The sequence below is a fragment of the Lathamus discolor genome, chromosome 12 (genome assembly GCF_037157495.1).
Source record: "Lathamus discolor isolate bLatDis1 chromosome 12, bLatDis1.hap1, whole genome shotgun sequence".
Lineage (NCBI taxonomy): Eukaryota > Metazoa > Chordata > Aves > Psittaciformes > Psittacidae > Lathamus > Lathamus discolor.
This window is the reverse complement of record NC_088895.1, coordinates 13,091,931-13,114,419: the sequence shown is the minus strand read 5'-3', so window position 1 is coordinate 13,114,419 and position 22,489 is coordinate 13,091,931. Positions and strand designations below refer to the sequence as shown.

The following is a 22,489-nucleotide window of genomic DNA, read 5'->3' as shown; positions in this document are numbered from 1 at the left end:
GGTAAAGCCGTGCTGTGATTGCCAGGAGTCCCCGTTGGGTGCAGAAGGGCCGAGCTGCCCCTTTGGGCACGTTTTGCAGGTGGGTACTTGCAGAGCAAGCAAACGCAGCAGTTCAATGCTCCTGCTAAGGAGCAGGGCACACCTCGAGCTGTCGTGCAGACACGTGCATGGCCCTGTGCCTGGAAGAGCCTGGGGCTCCTGCCAGGCTCTGACACAAGCCCGCATCCCAGCTCTGCTACCTGAGATCCAGTGTGGAGGAGCTGGGGTCCCAACCACCCCACAATGGGGAATGAAGCATCACCCTGGGCTCATAAACCTGGGTGCTGCTTTGCCTCTGAAACTGCAGAGAGGAGGAGGGCATCCTGAAGCACCCCATCCTGCCCCATCACACTGGTCCCCCTTTGTCTTACCTGTCACCGTTTGCTGCTTTGGAGATCCCGGTGCTCAGAGGGAGGTAGTCAGGATCCCAACAGCCTCTACTCCTTGTGTGCATGGACACCAGCAAACCCAGGGCAAGTGCTCCTGCAGCTCTCATTCAGTCCTTCACCATCCCAGCCCCAAAGCTCTGAGCTTTGCTCCTTGCAGCAGATCTTGCACTGGAGATGCAGGGATGAAGCAGCCCCTGTGCCTTGGCCTCACTTGGCAGCCCAGGTATGATCCTGCTGCCGTTATCTGCATTGTGCAGGACTCCTGGGATTCCACCAAAAAGCCCAATTTGTGCCCAGAAGGCACCAAAGGAACGTCCTCCAAACTGCACCCTGCTCTGCAGGTACACCCAGCCACCACAGGGACAGGGCTGCTCATTCCCTTCTTGCTGTCTGAAGTTCACCTGGGCCAGGAGAACAGCCCAAAAGGATAAGGCAGGCACGCAAAGTGACCTTGGCACCGTGCTATATGATGAACAGCCAGGAAATGATCTCCTCCTTCTCATCTCTTCCACTCAGGGAAACTTGGAGCTGTTTGGGATCCCACCGTTGCAAACTGCCTCAGGCAGAAGAGCAAGCGAACAGAAAATCAAAGTTCAAAGGAAAGCTTTGCAAGAGCCAAGGCCGTTTGTGTTAGAGCTGGGGCGCCCTGGCCCAGCATCTTCCACACCTCCAGAGCTGGCTGGAGAGGGGGGCTCCCACAGAAGATCCTCCTCATGGTGCTGCAACGAAAGCATCCACTTGGAACTGGTGCAGACTGCAAATGCCAAGCTGAAACCGCAGCCTTGTTACCATCAGCAGCAAGCCCCATGGATGCTCTGAGACCTCCAACCATCACATGCCTCTGCACTACCCCTGCTTGGGTACACCCGTGCCAAGGGCCCAACTCGGCTCTGGGAGGCCAAGCCCTATAAATAGATTCTCTCTCAACCCAAAGAATCAAAGAGCCCAAAGCAGTGGGAGGTGCTGAGATTTGTAATGAGATTGGGGCTGCAGGTGGTGCCAGGAAGGTGCTTCACATTTGGCTTAATGAGGCTGTAATTAGGCAGAGGCGAGAGCAGGTTGTGTAAAGGGAGGATTCCTCCATGGGAATTGGCTTCCATCCCTCTAAGGGCCATGCACAGGGGGAGGTTTGGTTATAGATGGGCCAATAAACTCAGGTGGCATGGGCGGTCTTTGCTGGGGTGAGAGCTGGTGTTGGCTGTTGGGTACCAGTTTTCTCTCCAAGCCAATAACGGGGATTGAGATGTTCATGACAAGATGCTCCAGGCATCTGCTGTTGGACACTGTCAGTGACAGGTCCCAGGCCATCCCCCTGCACCCACAAAGCTGATCTCACACCCGTAAATCACTGCCCCTCTCTGGATCAGAAGAGCCTGCTCATAAATCAGAAACAAAACTAACCGGGCATTTTGGTGGGCAAATTAAATTGTGGGCTTTGGAGGAATGTTTCTCTTTGGCCAAATCATTAACGGATCAATGGGAGCCATGAGGAAGAGGAGAGGAACTGCACCCTGTGCTGTGCAGAGGGATGCAGAGCTGCAGGGCAGCACGCTCCATCCCTGCTCCCCCTGTGGCCCCCTGTTGTTCCCTAAGGCACCATCCCGCTGGCCCTGGGGCATCCCAGGAGAGCAGGGGGACCCCATCCCACTGTGTGCCCCCCCCCCCCCCCCGGCTTCCCTGCCTCAGGGAATGCTGCGAGGTGCAGGTTAATAAATCAGTTTGTCTCCAGAAGGGTTTGCTTTGTGTGCCTGACAATAGCCCGTTGTAAACGGCAGCCCCTTGCCTCCTCTTCTGAAAGGCTTTTAATTAAAATATGGAAGGGGCTTTTCTGTGTACTTAAAAAAGGAAATAATGGTTAGATTTCAGCACGTTCCCATTCAATTTATTCGCATCTTCCCGATGGTTTTGATCCACATAAGCCCTTTGTGCGGTGATCCGGCACCATTATGCAGTCGAGGGGTGATGCTGGCAGCAAGAACCATGAGCCCATGGTGATGGTGGGCTTGCTTGGCCTTGTCCCCAGGACAGGCAGGAGGACAGCAGGAGCCCCACCAAGGGACGAGTGGGGACAAGTGAGGCCTTGGGGCTCGTCCGCCAGCAGGAAGACCCTCATGAAGACCCAAACAACTGCTTCAGAGCTCTGTCCCCATGCCATGCAGAGGAGCACAGCACAGCCCCTGTCAGTTGTCACAAGGAGGCTGCCTGCCCAGTGCCTCTGCTGCAGGGTCTCTGCCTCTCCCAGTGGGAGAGACCAGGGGTATCCCAGCGCTGCCTGGCTCTGCCAGCCTGGGGAAGCAGAGCCAACCTCGCAGGGGGATATGGGGCCGCTCAGTCCCTTTCCCATCTTCTCACACGTGGTTCAAGGTGTTTGGTGGCGCAGAAGCCCGTTACCGCAGGCGATGCCGCTCCAGGGCATCTCCCCTGTCCCGGTACCAAGCCCTCTCCCTCCGGCCCCTCTCCCCTCCTGCTCCTCTCCCCCGCCCTACTGGGTCCAGCGCACAGCGCCCGCTACAATGGCGCCACCTGGTGGCCTCCGAGGCAGCTGCAGCGCGTCCCACCGGGCCGGCGGGGGGGGGGCTCACCGGGGGGCACCGGAAGGGCTGGGGGGCACACCCCCTATGGGGCACACTAAGGGACGTGGGCGGCATCATGGGGGCAAAGCAGTGCGGGCTGAGACACCACGGGGGACTTTCCCGTCTCCCCTTGGCGCCCATCGCTTCCGCGGGACATGCACTGAGCTGTGCCCGGCCTCAGCCCTCGCTATCCCCCGGGTACCCCAGGATGTGCGGGAAGGATGCTCGGGCCCCTCCACCAGCCGCTTTTCTGCCACGGCCACTTCTATCCAGGCATATTCCCCTTACAATTAGCACATCCTCTTTAATTAATTTTCCTCTTTTATTGCTTTGCTCGAATTATCTCAACTATGGCACCATTCGGCGCTCACAGTGGATAATGCTGCTATTTATGGCTTTTCCCTTGTCAATGCCGTAGCTCCAGAGGCCAGCATGGCCACCTCCTCCTGGGGCCACATCCTGTGCACAGCACAAGGCACATCCCAGATAGGCCAATTTAGGGATGGGATATTGTTTACCCTCATGCCCATCCTCAGGCCAGCCGGTCCCCAGCCCTGTTTAGTGGGTGGCAGCTCCTCCCCAGGCTCCTGAGCTGGGCAAACCCTCCTGGCCATTACTGCAGTGACACATCCTTCCAAGGGGAAATGGAGCTGAAACAGGAAAAGCTGCTAAATTAAGTCTGTCTGGAATAAGCTGTTAAACATGGAAACCTTCTGGACTCCAAGGGAAGGTGGATAAAGCCCTCCTGAAGATGCAGCCAGCAGAAAGGGGCTGTGGGGGGAGTGTGATGAGCCCAAGGAAAGGATTCCCCCAAGCCCCAACGTGTTGGGAAATGAGATGTAAGGATGTGGCCAAGGACACAGAGGCCATCGGTGGCAGAGGACGGCCCTCAGCACTGGGATGCTCTGGCTACCCCAATGGCCACCTTCAGCGTGAGCACCAGGGATAGGGCAACCACCACCAGCTTCAAACTGCAGCTGCACAGGAATCCATCCTTCAACCTTTAATAATCTTTCTCCCTTTAAAAATAATCATTACCAATAAACAAATGCAGCAGGCAGTGTATATAAGCATCAAATTAAGTAGCGACATGCATTTGTTATATTTGATATAGCCTTGTTAACGGGAAATTCCTAGGTTTGGAATATGTATTGATTTCAGCAAACATATATTATTTCACGGTAAGTACCAACAGCCGTTGTAGTTAATATACAACAGTTTAATTTAAAATGCATTAGTTTAATAAAAATGCATAAAATAGAAGAGAATTGCATTAGCTTCAATAAAAAATTCAATTTCATAAATATTATCCCGTGTTAAAATGCATCGATTTCCCAGGAAAATGTATTGGTCAAAGGTAATTTACATTGGTTTGAATGGGAATGTACTGGTGTGTATACATATGTATTAGTTTAGTCAAACGTATCTGATCACAGGGAAGAATGTCAGTTGGAGCAGAAGATATTCATCAGGAAACTGCAATGGCACGGATTGAGCCGTGGCTCTGGAGCATCCTGACCCACTGATGTGGCCCTGGGGGCCTGAAACCCCCCGCATCACCTCCATCGATGGGGCTACCCCTAGGCACGATGCTGCTGGGCTCCATGGGATGATGGAGCCCGTTATCGGCCACGGGCAGGACTCGGCTGGGCGCAGGCACGCGTGTGGCTGAGGCAGAGCACGCGCCGTGAGCAGAGCAGGGGTTAATCAAATCCTTTTGACTCCATTTTTTATCGAGCTCGAGAGGGGCTGTCCTGTTAATTAGAAAGGCTTTTTCATGTAAAACACAGCCTTTTTGTTTTTACAGATAAGAAGGACAACACTTGCTTTTGCCACGGCGCAGATACGTGTGTTATTCCCTGACATCCATTCACAAGCCGCAGCCACTTCCCAGCAGCTCTTTTGTTCACTATGGGGCTCTATAGGCATATATGTACATACATACATATTTAAAGCACTCACTTTTTCCTGGGTGCCACTAAATCCCCCTATATCCACAGCAGGAGAAGGAAAAGATGTGACTGAAGCCACCTCCATCCCCAGGCTGGACCAGGATCCTCACGGTGGGGTCAGGATCCGGCCTGTGCAGCACGGAGGATTAGGTCTGACAGTGAGAAGTGAGCAGTGGAGCAGATGCACCGTCTTACAAATCACAGCAGAAGCACAGGCAGCCATCTGCACCCCATTCCCAGCCAGCATTCCTGTGCCACACTCAGCACATCCAGCCCCTCAAAGACCCCAGCCACCATTGTACCCCCAACCACAACATGGGCAACGCATGGGAGAGACCGAAGTCTGACCTGTTCCAGTCTGGGCAAGCAGAAATGGTGCTTCCCCCAAAAGAAACCCCAATCTGGGATATCTCCATGGCTCCAGAGCTCCCTCCTGCACCACCAGCCATGTCCAGCCATGGACATGGAGCCATGGATGGCGATGGGTAGCATCCAGGCGGTGCCAATGGCTCCACGGCCAACCAGTCCCATTAAACTGCTACACCTCACTTCCCTGATGCTTATGGATTTTTCCTTAATGCCACAAATTAAGGTAATTGGGCTTGGCTGGGCGATGAATCCAGCTGAACTTGGCAGGAGGAGGGAGCATTCGCACCGAGTTTGATCCCCCTCATCCCTGGCTATACCCAGGTTTGGTCCTCCCTCCATCCCTGCCCCTTGGCTCTCTTGTCTGCTCTTTTGCTCAGAGAGAGCCCAAACCCCATCCTGAAATCCCTTCCCTCAGCTGCAGCTCCATCCAGATGAGGCGGCCATTCCCGAATCAGGAGTTTTCCCCTCTCTGGGCACTTTTCCCTACTCATTTCCCCGCTGGCTTCTTAAATCCCCCCTTTAATACCGTCCTTACTGGCTCGGTCGTGTCAGCGCAGTATTGAAGTGCATCCAAATGGCGAGTGCCAGGGATTAAGCAGGGTATTTGTGTCCTCTGGGGGAACAAGGGCAGTGTCTGGGCAGAGCCTGAAGCTCCAGGGATTTGATTTCATCGTCTCTTTTGTTCCCAGCCCTGTTCCAGCCCTCCAGCCTCCTTGGCATGCGGAGGGGATGATTCCGGGCAGTGAGTCCAGCAGCACCCGTGTCCCAGCCGCCAGGTCAAGGCCATAGAGCCATAGAGTCATAGACTGGGTTGGGTGGGAAAGGACTTTAAAGCTCCCCCAGCTCCAGCCCCTGCCACGGGCAGGGACCCCTTCCACTGGAGCAGCTTGCTCCAAGCCCCTGTGTCCAACCTGGCCTTGAGCACTGCCAGGGATGGGGCAGCCACAGCTTCTCTGGGCACCCTGTGCCAGCGCCTCAGCACCCTCACAGGGAAGAGCTTCTGCCTTAGATCTAATCCTACCTCCCCCTGGTGCAGTTTAAACCCATCACCCTTGTCCTGCCGTGATGGCTACTCCCGGGTGATGCAGGATGCGGCTCCGCACCCGGGATGGGGAGAGTTAATCCCATGCATGTCGCTGGGACCATGATGAGCAAGTGGTTGGCTTAAGTGCGTGACAGGTGCCTCGGTGGGGGGTGACACATGAGAGGAGCCCTGCGTGCCTGCCCTACTCTGTGGGACTCAGCATCACATCCAGCCTTGTCCCAGTGCTCTTGAATGGGGTGCTGAATACAGCAGGACGGTCACCTTTCGACCAGAGATGGGGTGATCAGGTCCTTGGATCATCACAGTGATGGGACCCAGTTGCAGGTGGGACAGGGGGGCTTCTCCACCCACAGCACCTTGTTTTGGGATGAAGGCTCCCAAAGCTGCCTGGTAGGACCGCGGCAAAACACCCTTATCCTCGGGTGACTGTAACTGGGGGTACCCACAGCTCAAACCCTCCTTGCCTGTCCCTCAGCAGAGGGGAAAAGCCCAGCCCCATCCCGAGTGACAAACGCAGGTGGGATTGCTCCTGTGCAGTCCCCACCATGGGTCAGCATCTGCAGTGTGGGAGCTGCGGGGCCACTTGGTTAACCTTGAAACCCTTTCTGGCTCTCACATGTCACGTCAGCCGCTGACAAGAAGCTGCTATTCCAGATTAGAGAGAGGGGGACAGAGAGAGCCCGAGACAAGAGGGCTGGGGGTGGCTGATTTACCTAACACAACCAAAAGTGGGCATGAAGCTATTTTTAACCCGGGATGGGATGTATTTATTGTTTCAGCCCAAGGGGAAGGAGGGACTTGCCTCCGAGACACCTCTTGCAGCAGCATTGGTACCTGCGTGAAGCCATGGTGAGTACCGAGAGCTCAGAATTCCAATGGGAAGAGGCAAAATCTGTCAGCTTTTTCACCAGGATAGCTTTAACATGCAGGGAATGATGGAGGCGACAGGGATCTGATGGCCAAAGGTCCCTCCTGCCCTGGGAAGGGGGTGAGCAATCTGGCTGCATCGGCAGCATCCCGTGGGGAACAGAGAGGTGTATCCCACACTAGCAGAGCTTTCTAAAGGGGGCAGAGGGTTTGGGGATCCAAATACCATCCTGCTGCTTTCCCTTCCTCCATACAGAGAGAGGAAGGGCCACTGTATTCCCTAAGATCCCTTCTCTGGCAGACCCCCCCTGGTTAGAGGGAAGGGCTGGGAAGAGGGATGACGGGCAGGGTGGGATGGCGAGCAGCTCTGTCCTCTGCTCCTTATAAAAGTTGAGCTGTTTCTGGTTGTTTCAAGCCTCACTGCAGGAGGAGGCAGATTCTTTTATTAAGCAGTTTAATAAGAGCTGAGTCCTCAGTGAGGCACAGCAGGTTAAGGAAGCACCCAATGACAACAGCCCTTGGGTGCAACCTCAGCAGCGCACTCCCAAACCTGGATACCCACCCAGGGAGATCCCAATCTCACCCCGGTGCCGACCCTTTTACCTGCCATAGCCTTTGGTGGGGGAGTGATTTCCCAGCTCATCCTTCCTGGGATCTATATGGTTAAATTAATCAAGGAAGCAAAGATAGAGCTGTGATTTAAGCAAGAATCTTAACACCCCTTGATATTGGAGGGTTGCATGTGTCCAGAGCTGAGCAATGCACCAAGCACCCAGGGAAGACAGCAGAGCAGCAGCACCAACCCAGAGCTACCATGAAGGACTCACCTAAAAATAGGGTAGTTTCATGCTTTTGTTCCACACCATAAAAAGCCAGTGAATTAGTGATACATACTTGAACCCCTGCAGGCACCCAAGAAAGCCAAGAAGAGGATTGAAGGTGCTAATTCCAACGTGTTCTCCATGTTTGAGCAGGCCCAGATCCAGGAATTCAAAGAGGTAGGTGTGTTTGGATGACCAAGCATCCAGGATGCGATGTGCCCTTCAGCTCTTCATGGTGTTCCCCCTGTGTGGCTGGCACATGGTGCTGTACAGCATTAGGGCTTGCCATAGGAAGCCATCACCCCACAAACACCCAAGGGTGCAGGGGTTTAGGACTGCTGCTGGATTTGGGTGATGGTTGTTGCGCCATCCTGTGAGGGCTCAAGGTGCCCTTGTCCCATCCAAGTTGAAGGGAGGAGTAGGATACTAAAGCCTTTGCAAAGGCTGACAACTCCCCCTCTGCCTGTGCTCCCTGTCCTCCTCCTGTGCTTCCAGGCATTCACCATCATGGATCAGAACCGGGATGGCTTCATCGACAAGGCAGACCTGAGAGACACCTTCGCTGCACTCGGTGAGCCCCCTTTAGGATCCTCCCTAACAGCTTAGACAATATCAGACCTATTATGTGAGAAATCAGCTGTGAGCCCCCATTTAACCAAGCCCCAGCAGTAACTGGATCTGCTGCTTCACTGAAAACCTCCTGATCCAAACCCACTTCTGTTAGCTGTGTGTGGGAGCAGATCCCACAGCAGCAGGCGTTTTATCCCAGAGATCCAGCTGCTGGATTGTACATGGCTAAATTCTCCCTGCCTTCTCTTAGCTAAGAAGGACCTGGTTAGGCCCATCCCACAGCATCCCTGGTTGTATGGGCATTAGGGGCATTTATGGGCTTTGTGGGAAGCTGTGAAGTCGTCAGCTTGACTCTGATCACAGAGGCCAGCGTGAACCACTGATGGGGAGTCCCAAAGACACCCAAGCTCATGTAAAAGGATGTAGGCATTCAGTCCTGTTCACTTCTGAGTCAGGGAGGAGCAGCACTGTTGGTTTCAACCCAAAACATCTCCCAGGGAGGACTGAAGCAGGCTGCTCCATAGGGCAGTGAGGGAAGGAAGCAGCACAGCTCAGCCCTTTGAAGCCCTCTTGTATGATGCTGAGGCTGGCGAAACCAGAGATGGAAATGATGGAAATCAGCACAAGAATCTCCCATCCTCACTTCTTCATTGCCCTTCCTTGTCAGAGGTGATTCCCCAGGGCTGTGCTGCTTCAGACGGGGGAAAAAACTCTGGGAAAGGCTCTCATGGTGTGTCTTTTAGCCTCCAGCAATAGAGCAGAACCTGGAGGGCTGCACATCTCTGCAGCTGGACATGGACACCCATTGCTGCTCTCCCCTAGGCCGCCTGAACGTGAAGAACGAAGAGATCGATGAGATGATAAAGGAGGCGCCCGGCCCCATCAACTTCACCGTGTTCCTCACCATGTTTGGGGAGAAACTCAAGGGTGAGAGGGCAGCTGGGGGGTCAGTGGGCACCGATACCATCACCAATATCCTGTACAGCTCCCAGGGCCTCCATCACCCTTCCAGGGAGAACCCTCAAATGGTCCTTGGAGGCTTCAGATGGGAGCTGCTAAAGGAAAGCAAATGGCACTGGCTGCTGTACTGTGGCACGCAGAGCATGGGAAGTGGGATGCTCCCATATCATGGCGAAGAGGTCAAACTTGGGGACAGCCATGGGATGCTTGTGAAATGATCTCCCTCTCACATCCCTCCCACATCCATTAATGCCACCTTCTCACAATGGCAGCACAGGAACCCCCCCAGAGATAGAGGCTACAGGGGAATCTTCACCAGCAACAACCTCCCTTCCCAAGAAGTCCAGTTCTCAGCCTCCCTACTGTGTGTTCTCCCTACTTCCCTGTCCTGAGACACCACAGATAGGAAGGACAAAGAGCATCATGTACCCTGAGCAAGTGTCCCCAGTGAGATCCCTGCGCCCCAGAATTCACACTGATTTGCAACACAGTCTCAGACAGGGCTGGTGCTGCCCATCTGGAGCCCTGGATCTCATTCCATGTCTTTCCAACCTGTTGTGGGGTGTGAGCAGGTCTCTGTGCCTCAGTTTCCCCAACCGTTAAGAACCACAACAGGCTGCGATGCTGCTGCCCCCGTAAGAGGGGATGAAGAGATCCCGCCGTGCCTCTGAGCCTGCTGACACAGCCCGAGGCACGCAGCCTCCCTGCAGCTCTCCAGGAGGAACTGCAGCCCAAAAAGCCTGGAGCCCTATAAATACACTCGGAGATAAGATAGATGCCGGCTGCCGGGCGGTGGTGACAGCCTGCTCTGCAGCCACACCATAGCCCTGCATCTGCTCCTCGACAGCCACCACCTCCACCTGAGGCCCCAGCTGCAGGGTCCACATTCCTGTGGGAATGACACTTCCCAACCTTCCCTTTCTACCCCAAAGGCTGTGGGAAGCAGGAGGCTGGAGTTGCTTTCCTCCTCCACTGCCTCCAATGGCTGTGCCCATGTCACCCACAGGAGCAGACCCGGAGGAGACCATCCTGAATGCGTTCAAGGTGTTCGATCCAGAGGGAAAAGGACTGAAATCTGCCTAGTGAGTGCAGGGCTTGCCCAAGGGGAGGGCGGGTGTCCTCACCGAGGCCTCCCTGGTGCTCACCACACTCTCTTGATTGCAGCATCAAAGAAATGCTGATGACCCAGGGCGAGAGGTTTTCCCAGGAAGAGGTACGAGCTCCTTCCCTCCATCCCGACAGACCCCCAGCCACAAACCCTTTCTGTGCCACTTTTCCAACCTCTCTCCTTCCCGACAGATCGAGCAGATGTTCGCAGCCTTCCCTCCAGACATGTCTGGCAACCTGGATTACAAAAACCTCGTCCATGTCATTACACACGGCGAAGAGAAGGACTAACTGGGCACCGCTAGATCACCTCTCTCTGGCTCCCACGTGTTCCATGGGGAACGTGTGAATGGCATCCACATTAAATTGCCTTTTGGCAAGCAGAAATTCAGCTGCTGGTGTGAACAGTGCTTGGGCTTGTGTGGTGTGCCTGTGTGGTGTTCCTGTCTGGTGAGTCTGCGCCTTTGGATCCCTCCCAGACGCGCACCCCACCGTTGCAGCCCCACTGCGCATCACCCCCACGTGCCCTCAGTCCCTCTGCCTCAACGTGGCCCAGCCTGGCCCAGCTCCCAGCCCCAAAGAGCCTGTTTGGGCTGTGGCAAGCAGCCATCTGGCCCAACCAGCCCAGGACCAGCACTGAGCTCAGCTTTACTTTAGGCAGCAGAGAGCTGCCTGCTCCTTCCAGGTTAGCAGGGAACACCCAGCAAGCACACTGCTTGGGCAGGCATAGGGCAGGACTGGGACCGTGGTCCCCATCTCCTCCCTCGTAGCTGCACAATGCCTGGCTGCAGGAAGGGTGCTAGGCTGTGCCATGGTGACAGCATCCCACTGGAGAGCAGTGGGCCCTTTACACAGCAGCTGCCAGGGGTGGGTGAAGCCATGCCAAATACCACCTTTGGAAGCCTGCAGAAGGCGCTGGGCTCCTTCCAGAGGAGAAGGGAGACGGAATGATGTCCAGGATGCAGAAGCAGAGGGGAACTCAAGAGTAAAACTATTTATTCCATCCCTGCTGCATTCTCATCCGTGCCAGCAGCGTTGTCCCAGTCCTTCTCATGGTTCTGGAGAACCATCTGACGGAGCTGATCATGGTCCAGAGGCACCTCCACTGCCCAAGAAAACATCCACCCCGTCACACACACCTTATATACCTGTGTGCAGGTATATATTCCCACTTATATACCTGGTAGGGCGGGACAGGCTGGGTGGGATTAGCTGGGGAGGACAGGTGACAGTGGGACATAGGAACCATGGATTGTCGGGCTGCATGGACACGGCCCTTCCCTCCCGCATCCGGCACTCACAGGCATTGATGACGTCGTCGTTGTTGCTCAGGGTGGGAGGTGGTGGGCAAATCTGGGAGCAGTTGATCTCCTGGAGCAGCTCAGGGCCTCCCAGCAGTGGGTTGGTGAAGGGCAGGTCCAGAGAAGTGCCTGCAGTCAGTGTGTAGCGCAGGATGGACTCCAGCAGCAGAAGCTCATTGGTCTTCTTCTCCATGAGACCTGCATGGGAAGAAACACCATCCTAGAGGGCTTCTGTGGGCCGAAACCCACCCCCAGACATTTGCTGAGAAGGGGACCCATGGATTTCCCCATGGGACTGTTGTCAGGCAGCCTGTCTCCCCAGGGACAAGAGTCCAAGGCTGGGTCCCACACCCAGAGCCAAGATGAGGGCCTGGGGGTCCACGGGGATCATAGAATCAACTAGGACGGAAAAGACCTTTAGGATCAAGTCCAACCTTTACCCCAGCATTGACAAGTCCTCCACTAAACCACGTCACTAAGGGCCTCTCCACACGGTTTGTGAGCACTTCCAGGGATGGGCAGGGGGGGGAAAACCAGCTCAATTCAAACTCAGTGCAAGCAGGTGGTGGACATACGAGATCCAGACTGTGCGGCATGAGAAGATGGGCAGCCCTGACTCACCAAAATACTTCATCAGGTTCAGATCCGTGACCTCCCCTTTTTCTCCAAGCTGCTTCCTTATGTCCGTAGTGTCGCAGTTGATTGTTTTGAGCAGGACTTCCATGCTGGATTTGAGCTGGCCCAGGGTTTTGCTCCTCTCTTTGCACAGGTCTTCGTAGCGGTTGGCTTCCTCAGTGGTTTCCGTTAGCTTTTTCTATCAGCAAAGGTTTTGCAAGGTGTTACAGCAGTTCCCTGCTCTCCCCCCAACCCCCTTCCTGTCCACTTCCAGTTTGGACACCGGAGACACCCCAGGAGAGGCTGTGGGATGCTCCCATCCCTGCAGGGGAAAGGCTCTGTGAAGGGGATCCTAAGCTCCCCATGCCAAGGACAAGGCTCAGGGAGGAGCAGGCTTGCCAGGAGCCCTCCAGTCCCCCTCTCACCATGCACTGGGAGGCAGGGCTGCCAAAGCCTATGCAGGGCCCTTTTCTGACATTAGCCAGAGCAGCATCGGCAGGACCAGACCCCCAAGGGGACATGCCAGGACAGACGGGGATCTGCTGCCCTCGCAGAGGGAAATCCTGGCTGCCATACCTCCAGTTCCTTCGTGCGACGAAAGTTCTTGGTCTCTGCCTGCTTCTGACCCTTCACGAGGGATGCAATTTCAATCTGCGTAAACACAAGCACACAACGGGGATACTGCCTGAATGCCCACCAGATGTGCCTAACAGAGGCTGGGCACCATCCCTCCGCCCTGGGAGCAGCGACATCCCACTTGACCCCTCTGGGGATCACTGTCCCCAGGCCAGGAGGGCAGGTGATGTCCCCTCCTCTCACTCCAGCTATGGAGGGAGGCAAAGGCAGCTCTTGGCTTTCCTGGATGCTGCAGTATTTTTGCTGGGTACACGGTGGCAGCATTGAGCCCCTTTCAGCGCGGAGAACGCAGAGCTCTGGTTAGTGGAGTTGGATGGTTAGCTAGCTCTTTGCATTCCCCTCATCCCACCCGTGCGGCAGGCTGAGGGCAGGGCTCTGGTGCGGGCAGCGAGGCTGGACACACGGGAGAGGAAACACCCACTCCAGCCCAAACCCACCAGCTGAGAGGGGAGACATGAAGAGGCTGGAACAGACCTGCACTTCCTTGATCTTCCTCTGCAGCTTCTGCACATCGTCATTGAGCTCAGAGGCATAGAGGAAGCAGGCGAATCTCTTTTGCTCCTTCTCGATGAAGCTGTTCAGCAGCTGGTCGACATTCCCATCCTCTGCCAGCTCCAGCAGGCGTTTGTAAGCCACTTCGCGGGTCTGAAAGCACTCCCCTTGGCTCTTCTTGGCCCTCTGGGCTGCTTTCAAGTCTGAGGGAGAGACAGAGAGCCCAGGCTGTGTATGTCCCTGTGAGGTGCCCTTTACAGAGCCTTCCCTTGCAGGTGCTGAGGGTTCGGTGGCGCTCAGGACAGGGCGCAGCAGTGCCAGAGGGGCAGAAGGTGTCCTGATTTCGCACTGAAACTAAGCAGGGAAGTCGCTGTCCTCACGGGAATGGGCCAAACACAGTGGGATCCCTCCCCAGGAGGATAAAAGGAGACATGGTTGCACACAGGGGCAGCTTCCCCATCCCTCCCTCTGCCCCAAGGGTACACACAGTGCTGGTTGGTTATCAGTGTTCACCCTTTTCACTTGTAGGGTGAAAGTTGGGTGAAGGAGCCTTTGGAAAGGGGAGAGGTCCTTCCTTTGGGGTTCAGTGATACAGAGCACTGTAAACAGCCCCCTTGCCAGCTCTGCAGGCTCCTGGTTGGCAGTCCCAGCTGCACGTACTCTCTCTCCTCTCATACCTCTTTTCTTTTTGGCCTGTTCCTCCAGTTCAGAGCGATCAGTAAATCTGGCAAGCGTGAAGGCTTTCAATTTGCTCTCCCGTGCAAGGATATGCTCCTGCTCCTGCATCTCAATGTGGTACTGGGCAATGTCTGCCCTGTGCCTTTCGATCATGGCTGCAATCCTTGTCTGGGCCTCTGACCTGCACACAGAGAGCAGCCGCAGGTTACATCGTGTGTGCCCCTCTCCCTGCACTGACCGCACCCTAATCCTAGCACCCAGCTCTAGACAGGAGTGCTGAAGCCTCTCTCTGAAGTTGAAATCTCTTTCTTCACATCAGCACTCATCACTGGCATTGCCTCTTGGTGCTGAGTTTGCCACACAGGGCTCTCAAGGCCACGTACAGCTGCTCGTAGGCTTGTGCGGTTTGCTCGACAGCAGCGTTCATCCTTTTCTTCTGCTGATCCAGCTTTGTATGGAGCTTGAAGTAGAACTTGTCCAAAACAGCCTTCTGGATTTGCAGACTTTCAATCTCTTCTCGAAGCTTGTTATTTTTGGCTAGGATGGTACTGAAACGGACATTGGCCTGGGAAGAGAGATGCAAAAAGCTTGAAGCTGGTATAAGACGCAGGTCTCTGTTGAAAGACCTTGACCAGACTTAGGACAAGCAGCCTAAGAGATCTTCAGCTGGCCCTGCACTATCCTCCCAAAGACAGGCAAGGCAATAGTAAGTCAGACCAATCACAACAGGGACCTGGAGCTGGCATTGTCCAAAGCAAAGTGGCTTCAGGCAGCTTGGTTTTATCTGTACACAGGTGCAGACCTTCAGGCTTCTCAGCGTGGCACAAGTGCTGCCTTTGGGTCACCAAGTTTGAAGGAGCCTTTGAGATATTCTGGGAGCAATCAGGCCAGGGGAACAGCCACGTCCTTTATGCAGCTCAGGTCAACCAAATGCATTTGCACCATTACCCTTTGTCCTTACTAAAAAGTGGGTTTCACACGTGGTCTCCAAAGGTCTGCGACAGGTTTGCTTACATTGTACAGACGCATCTCCAGTGTGTCAATCTGCTTCTGCAGCTGTTTGTGACAGTTCGCTTGCTTCGCCTTCCTTGCTATCAGGTTTTGCTTCTCAACCTTTTTTTCCAGCTCTGCTATCTGCAACGCAGATTAAAAATAACAATGATCATACTAAAAGGAAAGCTTAATCCCCACCCCTGTGTTCTGGGCTCTTCTCAGGACACCTAGCCAAAGAAAATACCCTCTGTTGACTTGAACTACAGCAACCATGTCATTAATGAGCTCGCAGTTCTAGAAACAGCTCTAATCCCAAAGGATCCCATCCTGCACATGCAGAAATATGAACTAGAACTAGGAAAGGGTTTCCTTTCATGTCATGAAGGAAATGTAGCTGCCTCTGGAGGGAAATGCAGCAGGTGTTGGACAAGGCAGAGCAGCACTCTGTGTCGAGTGGAAGAGGTGATGAGGATGGGGTTTTGGTAGTCTCATTGTGCTGGGCAGACAGGGATCTGTGCAGTCTTCCCTGGGACTGAGAGGAGAAAAGCTTCTTCCAGAAGTGGGGAGCTGCCAGAGGAAATAAATCCGGGAGAAGAATAAAGGAGTTGGAGAACAGCGAAGCAGGGAGCGGGTGGGAGAGGTATAACTCAGCCAAGAGATCCCTGATGGAAAGCTGACCCTGGTGTGGAAAGCTCTGCAGCACCTCGAGCAACTCTAAACCATCCGAGCACGTTCCCTGATTTCTGTCATGGCCAATTTGTTCAGAGCAGAAAGCAGCAAGGACCTGTCACTTCTGTAGCACTAGGTTTCCCTTGGTCTCAGACCAAATCCAACCGGGCTGCCCAGAGGAGAAGTAATGGTACATCCCACAGGTGCTGCTGCTCCTCTGTTTGCCACGTCTCAGGCAGCACAACTGATGTTCCATTTTTGCCTCTTTTTCAGGAGGAAAAGTCAAAGGAATGTTGCTTGACCCCAGGCAGGTGCGTGCCGTCAAAGAGGAGCCGCAGAGACTAGGACAGCAAGGCTGAGGGTCAGACCTTACTTTTCCAGCCAGCGCTGCTGACTTGAACGGCTCTATCCATTTGTCATTGTCATGTGTCTTTTGCCAGGAGGCAGCACTATATTCCAAGACCTGAACTCAATGCATTTTACATCGAGGTGTTCCAGCTCCAGGCCTCACTCTGTGACTCTGCTCTGCTGTACCATGCTCAGCAGGAAACAGTCCAGATGTTCTTACCTGCTTGTCCAGGACAGCTAACAGTGCTTTTCTTTCTCTAATCAGACAATCATACTGATATCTGATCTGCAAAAGGTCTTGGGCCTCTTTGCAATTTCTGTCATCCAGCATCCTATTTTTCGCGGACATGATCTGGCCTATCCTTAGTGACACCTCTCTCTGTTCTTGAGTCAGAGATTCTATTTCTTTTCTGCAAAAACAGAACCACAAATGACATTTAGCACATCCCATCTACAACACCACAGCAGGTCCTACACCCGCCCTCCATCTCGGCATGGAGGAGCTTTCCAAGCACAGTTGTTGCCTTTGCTGGCGTGGCGACCTGATTCAGGAACGGCACGGCGACCAACCCCAGCCCGCTCAGGCCATCAGCTCACAGACACCAATGTGGTGGACGGCAAATGGCGTTTGCTGACGGGTAACACGGCGTTATGTACCCTGCGTTTACAACGTCACTTGCGTCTGCTTACGTCACAAACCAAGCGTCACGGGCTCTAGGGAGAGGGGCCTTGTCTTCTTATCTTTCCGTACAGCGCGGCGTCTTCCGACCGCCGAACCCTAACTACCTACACACAATGAAGCTGAGTGAAGCTGAACTCACTCCTGGGCAAGTATTTGCTGTTTCAGGTTGGTACTGTAAGACTTCCTCTTCTCCGTTGCTATCCGAAACTGTTTCTGCAGGCTGTTGATCTCGGACACAGCCGTCCTTTCTGACACCTTCACAGGCTCATCTGAAAGGTCCTGCCTTGAGGGGTGTCCTAGCCCCTGTCACACAGAGAGAGAGTTTGGTTACTCGAGCAAATGCAACCAGCATTTGCTGGTAGGCAGTGGAGCTGGACACAGAGGAGTGGGTTAATGGCATCACCTCCAGCTCTGTGTCAGCACCAAAACCAGAGCCATATAAACCAACCCCATAAGTGGGTCTGACCCACTTCAGAGCAAACCCCACCGTGCTGGGGATGTGAACAAACCCAGCTTTGCCCAGGAGCGGAGCAGGAGTGCTCACATCCCCGGCCGTGGGAAGGTGACTTCTAGCTGAGAAACTGCCCAACAGGAAAGCACTGAAGCTGTGGCATTTAGATCCACCACTGCCTGTGTCCTCAGGCGTTATCTCCCAACCCTGCCTTCCCCAGCACCCAAACATCAGGCTATGGACTCATCCCCAGCAGAGTCAGACCCAGCACAACCCAACACCTCGCTAGCAAAAGAAAGCCTGGCTCCCTCCCCACCGCCCATCCAGCTCACTGCACCACAGCATTTCTTTCTGTAGGGAAGATCCCCAAGGCAGATCCCATTTAGCTTTGGTTTGTGCTTCAGTTTTTACCTTTGACTTCCTCATTTCTTCCAGCTAATTCTGTAGTCACCCTGCAGGCACCGTGGGAAGGGGAAGATAGAGCCTCCACGGGGACAGCCCTGCTTTCCAAGGGGAGAAAGAGAACCTGGGTAAGGGGTTGGTTGTATGATTGTGTCCTTCAGGTGTTTTGGCACACAAGGAAACCGTCGCAGATGGCTGCACAATGAATAAAAGGAGAGCATGTGTAGGGGTGTCATCACGAAGCACGCTCCTCTTATCCAGTTTAGAAGTGGAGGAAGAACAGATGGTTTGAGCTATTCCATCCCATTGGGTACCTGGGTTTCCTTAGAAATCCCCGTGAGGCCAGACCTCCTGTGCCAGCAGGCAGAGTCCCCTGGCAGCATGAGCAGGGACATTGCCTCGATGCAGCCCCCATCCCTCTGCAGCACTGGGGCCGACCCCTCAGCCCTCACCCCCAAAGCTGGTGCCCCCCCAGCCCCACTGCAGCCATCCGGGCTCCCCTGTACCCCACAGTGCTGCTCACCCTGCTGCAGGATGCAGCAGTTCCTCTCCAGCCAGGGGACAGGACCACGATGGCAGTCAGTTATTCCCCAAGAACAGCCCCTATTTCCAGTGGGAAGCACAGGAGCAGTAAGAACCCATCAGAGAGCGGGTACTGCTCCAACCCTGGCTGCCATGACAGCGACATCACACCAGCATGTGGACGCGCTCTCCACGGGGACCATCACCAAGGAGCGTGTCCAGGGGAGTGCTGGGAGCCTCCATTACATGGACCAAAGGGCTTTCCGTGCCCCAAAAGCAGCCCTGAAGCATGTGCTCTGATGTCTCCCTGGCTGTGTGTCCACAGCAAGCAGAAACCCTCATTTTACTGGTTCTTGCTTCCCTTCGAATCTTTGAATCATCCCATAAGCTGGCACTTTGAAGCCTTTGCTCTAACTGGAAAGCAGAACCCAGGGTTTCGCTCTCAGGAGCCACAGAGCTGCCATTTCCTTCCCTTCCCTGCAAGCAGCTCCTGGACTTCATGCCTACTTTCTGTCTGTTTCACTCATGGAGAAGCAGCAAGCACCACATCGCTGCCACTGTCTCAGCACCCGGACACCCGGGAGATGCCTGCCACTGGGAGAACAGGCACTGCCCACCTGGAGAGAGAGACAGAGCCGATACAGGGAACAAACTAAGGATTCATACCTGCTTCTCCCTTTTCCGTGCACACAGGAGCTGTGGGCTGAATCACAAGAGCTATGATAATCCCTTCCTCGTGAGCTGGAGCGCGCGTCCAGCTTCTTCCCAGGGACTCAGCAAAGCCTGGACGGCAAATGGTGTTTGTTGACGGGTAGCACGGCTTTATATACCCTGCGTTTACGACGTCACTTCCGTCTGCTTACGTCACAAACCAAGCGTCACTGGCTCTAGGGAGAGGGGCCTTGTCTTCTTATCTTTCCGTACAGCGCGGCATCTTCCGACCGCCGAACCCTAACTACCTACATTTCCCCCCTCCCTATGCGTAAATAAATCGGCCAAAACCTAACAAGTTCTAGAAGAGGTGTATCCTCATTTTAGATATTAAATACATCTCGCTTCAATTCTATACTCTATAAGTGTCTTATCTTACTGTATGTATATTTGTGAGAATCTTGAGGTACATATCACAAACAAACTTGAGTATAAAACACGAGGCACGTAGAACAAGAGGTAACCGGGGGGTAACTGGGATCTATGGAGTATAACTGGAGATCATAGAATCATAGAATAGTTCGGGTTGGAAAGGACCTCAAGATCATCCAGTTCCAACCCCCCTGCCATGGGCAGGAACACCTCACGCTAAACCATCCCACCCAAGGCTTCATCCAACCTGGCCTTGAACACTGCCAGGGATGGAGCACTCACAACCTCCCTGGGCAACCCATTCCAGTGTCTCACCACCCTAACAGGAAAGAATTTCCTCCTTAGATCCAATCTAAACTTCCCCTGTTTAAGTTTGAACCCGTTACCCCTTGTCCTGTCACTGCAGTCCCTGATGAAGAGTCTCTCCCCAGCATCCCTATAGGCCCCCTTCAGGTACTGGAAGCTGCTCTGAGGTCTCCACGCAGCCTTCTCTTCTCCAGGCTGAACAGCCCCAACTTCCTCAGCCTGTCTTCATACGGGAGGTGCTCCAGTCCCTGATCATCCTCGTGGCCTCTTCTGGACTTGTTCCAGCAGTTCCATGTTCTTTTTATGTTGAGGACACCAGAACTGCACACAATGCTCCAGGTGAGGTCTCACAAGAGCAGAGTAGAGGGGCAGGATCACCTCCTTCGACCTGTTAGTCATGCTCCTTTTGATGCAGCCCAGGATACGGTTGGCTTTCTGGGCTGCGAGCGCACACTGCAGCCGGTTCATGTTCATTTTCTCATCGACCAGCACCCCCAAGTCCTTCTCCGCAGGGCCGCTCTGAATCTCTTCTTTGCCCGGTCTGTAGCTGTGCCTGGGATTGCTCCGACCCAGGTGTAGGACCTTGCACTTGTCGTGGTTGAACTTCATAAGGTTGGCATCAGCCCACCTCACAAGCGTGTCAAGGTCCCTCTGGATGGCATCCCTTCCCTCCAGCGTATCAACTGGACCACACAGCTTGGTGTCATCGGCAAACTTGCTGAGGGCACACTCAATCCCACTGTCCATGTCAGCAACGAAGATGTTAAACAAGACCGGTCCCAACACCGATCCCTGAGGGACACCACTCGTTACCGGTCTCCAGCCGGACATCGAGCCATTGACCAAAACTCTTTGTGTGTGGCCGTCCAGCCAGTTCTTTATCCACCGAGTGGTCCATCCATCAAATTGATGTCTCTCCAATTTAGAGAGAAGGATGTCGTGAGGGACAGTGTCAAATGCTTTGCACAAGTCCAGGTAGATGACGTCAGCTGCCTTACCCTTGTCCATCAGTTCTGTAGCCCCATCATAGAAGGCCACCAAATTGGTCAGGCAGGATTTCCCCCTAGTGAAGCCATGCTGGCTGTCACCAAGCACCTTGTTGTTTTTCATGTGCCTTAGCATGCCTTCCAGGAGAATGTGTTCCAAGATTTTGCCAGGCACAGAGGTGAGACTGACTGCTCTGTAATTCCCCGGGTCTTCCATTTTCCCCTTCTTGAAAATGGGGGTTATATTTCCCTTTTTCCAGTCATCAGGAACTTCACCTGACTGCCATGATTTTTCAAATACGATGGCCAGTGGCTTAGCAACTTCATTCGCCAGCTCCTTCAGGACCCGCGGATGGATTCCATCAGGTCCCACGGACTTGTGCACGTTCAGATTTTGAAGATGGTCTCGAACCAGATCCTCTCCTACGGTGGGCCCAAGGTCTTCATTCTCACAGCCCCTGCGTCTGCCTTCTAAGAACTGGGTGGTGCAGTCAGAGCCTTTGCCAGTGAAGACCGAGGCGAAGAAGTCATTCAGAACCTCAGCCTTCTCCAAATCCTGCGTAGCCAGTTCTCCCGAAAGCTTCCTCAGGGGGCCTATTTTGTCCCTAGTCTGTTTTTTGTTTGCTACGTACCTGTAGAATCCCTTCCTATTATCCTTAACATCCCTGGCTAGGTTTAATTCTAACTGGCCTTAGCCTTCCTAACCTGGTCCCTAGCTTCCCGGACAACATCCCTGTACTCTACCCAGGCCGCCTGTCCTTGCTTCCATTTTTTATAAGCCTCTTTTTCCCTTTGAATTTTCCTCAGCAGCTCCTTATCCATCCAAGGAGGTCTCCTGGCCCTCCTGCCGCACTTCCTTCTAGTTGGGATGCAGCACTCCTGAGCTTGTAGCAGGTGATCCCTGAATATCAACCAACAGTCTTGGGCCCCCCTGCCCTCCAGGGCTATATCCCATGGAACCTTACTAAGCAGGCTCCTGAAGAGGCCAAAGCCTGCTCTGTTGAAGCCCAGGGCAGTGAGCTTGCTACACGCTCTTCTCACTGTCCTGGGGATCTCAAATTCGACCATCTCGTGATCGCTGCATCCAAGGCTGCCCTGGAGTACCACATTCTCAACCAGCCCTTCCCTGTTGGTGAGCACGAGTTCAAGCATGGCACCTCTCCTTGTCGGCTCCTCTATTACTTGCAGAAGAAAGTTGTCTTCCACACAATCGAGGAACCTCCTGGATTGCTTGTGCCGTGCAGTGCCATCGTTCCAACAGATGTCAGGGTGGTTGAAATCCCCCATGAGAACAAGGGCCTGCGAGCGTGAGGCTTTTCCTACCTGTCTGTAGAGTGCTTCATCCACAGGTTCTCCTTGATCAGGCGGCCTGTAACAGATCCCCACAGTAATGTCTCCCACAGCTGTTTTCCCTTTAACCCTGACCCACAAACTCTCTGTAAACTGCTCACCTGTCCCCAGACAGAGTTCCATACTCTCCAGCCTATCCCTAACATAAAGGGCAAATCCCCCCCGCCCCGCCTGCCAGGCCTGTCCTTTCTGAAGAGCCTGTAACCTTCCATTCCAACACTGCAGTCATAGGAGCCATCCCACCATGTTTCTGTGATGCCTATTATATCATACCCCCGTAGAT

The 22,489-nt window shown here is 54.1% G+C and overlaps 2 protein-coding genes across 3 annotated transcripts; one reads left to right on the top strand and one right to left on the bottom strand.

Annotated features, from left to right (window-relative positions):
• The first annotated feature begins 7,086 nt into the window (after positions 1–7,086).
• LOC136020787 (myosin regulatory light chain 2A, cardiac muscle isoform-like) lies at positions 7,087–11,083 on the top strand. The gene is given in 8 exon segments (XM_065692274.1): positions 7,087–7,164; positions 7,166–7,216; positions 8,143–8,232; positions 8,551–8,626; positions 9,448–9,552; positions 10,592–10,667; positions 10,750–10,798; positions 10,885–11,083. Coding segments are annotated over 8 exon segments (609 nt in total). The 5' UTR covers positions 7,087–7,101; the 3' UTR covers positions 10,984–11,083.
• A 588-nt stretch (positions 11,084–11,671) lies between these two features.
• On the bottom strand, positions 11,672–19,265 carry LOC136020786 (coiled-coil domain-containing protein 63-like). 2 transcript variants are annotated; one of them, XM_065692273.1, is made up of 12 exons: positions 19,148–19,265; positions 17,969–18,057; positions 17,246–17,409; positions 16,645–16,834; positions 15,429–15,548; positions 14,798–14,979; positions 14,414–14,595; positions 13,719–13,939; positions 13,185–13,259; positions 12,615–12,807; positions 11,994–12,191; positions 11,672–11,797 (listed from the first exon to the last, which is right to left on the bottom strand). In XM_065692273.1, exons 2-12 carry the CDS (start codon positions 17,981–17,983, stop codon positions 11,688–11,690), a joined length of 1,650 nt encoding a protein of 549 aa, XP_065548345.1. In that variant the 5' UTR covers positions 17,984–18,057; positions 19,148–19,265; the 3' UTR covers positions 11,672–11,687. The 2 variants fall into 2 exon arrangements, with proteins under 2 accessions (XP_065548345.1, XP_065548344.1); XM_065692272.1 differs by lacking the exon at positions 11,672–11,797 and having other exon boundaries at positions 11,806–12,191.
• Between the last annotated feature and the right edge of the window lie 3,224 nt (positions 19,266–22,489).

Excerpts from the sequence above, each read along its gene's own strand:
- LOC136020786 (XM_065692272.1), bottom strand. Across the intron at positions 16,835-17,245 it reads CAGCAAATACTTGCCCAGGA|AAAAGAAATAGAATCTCTGA; the intron begins GTGAGTTCAGCT and ends CTGTTTTTGCAG. Across the intron at positions 14,980-15,428 it reads TGGAGATGCGTCTGTACAAT|GCCAATGTCCGTTTCAGTAC; the intron begins GTAAGCAAACCT and ends CTCTCTTCCCAG.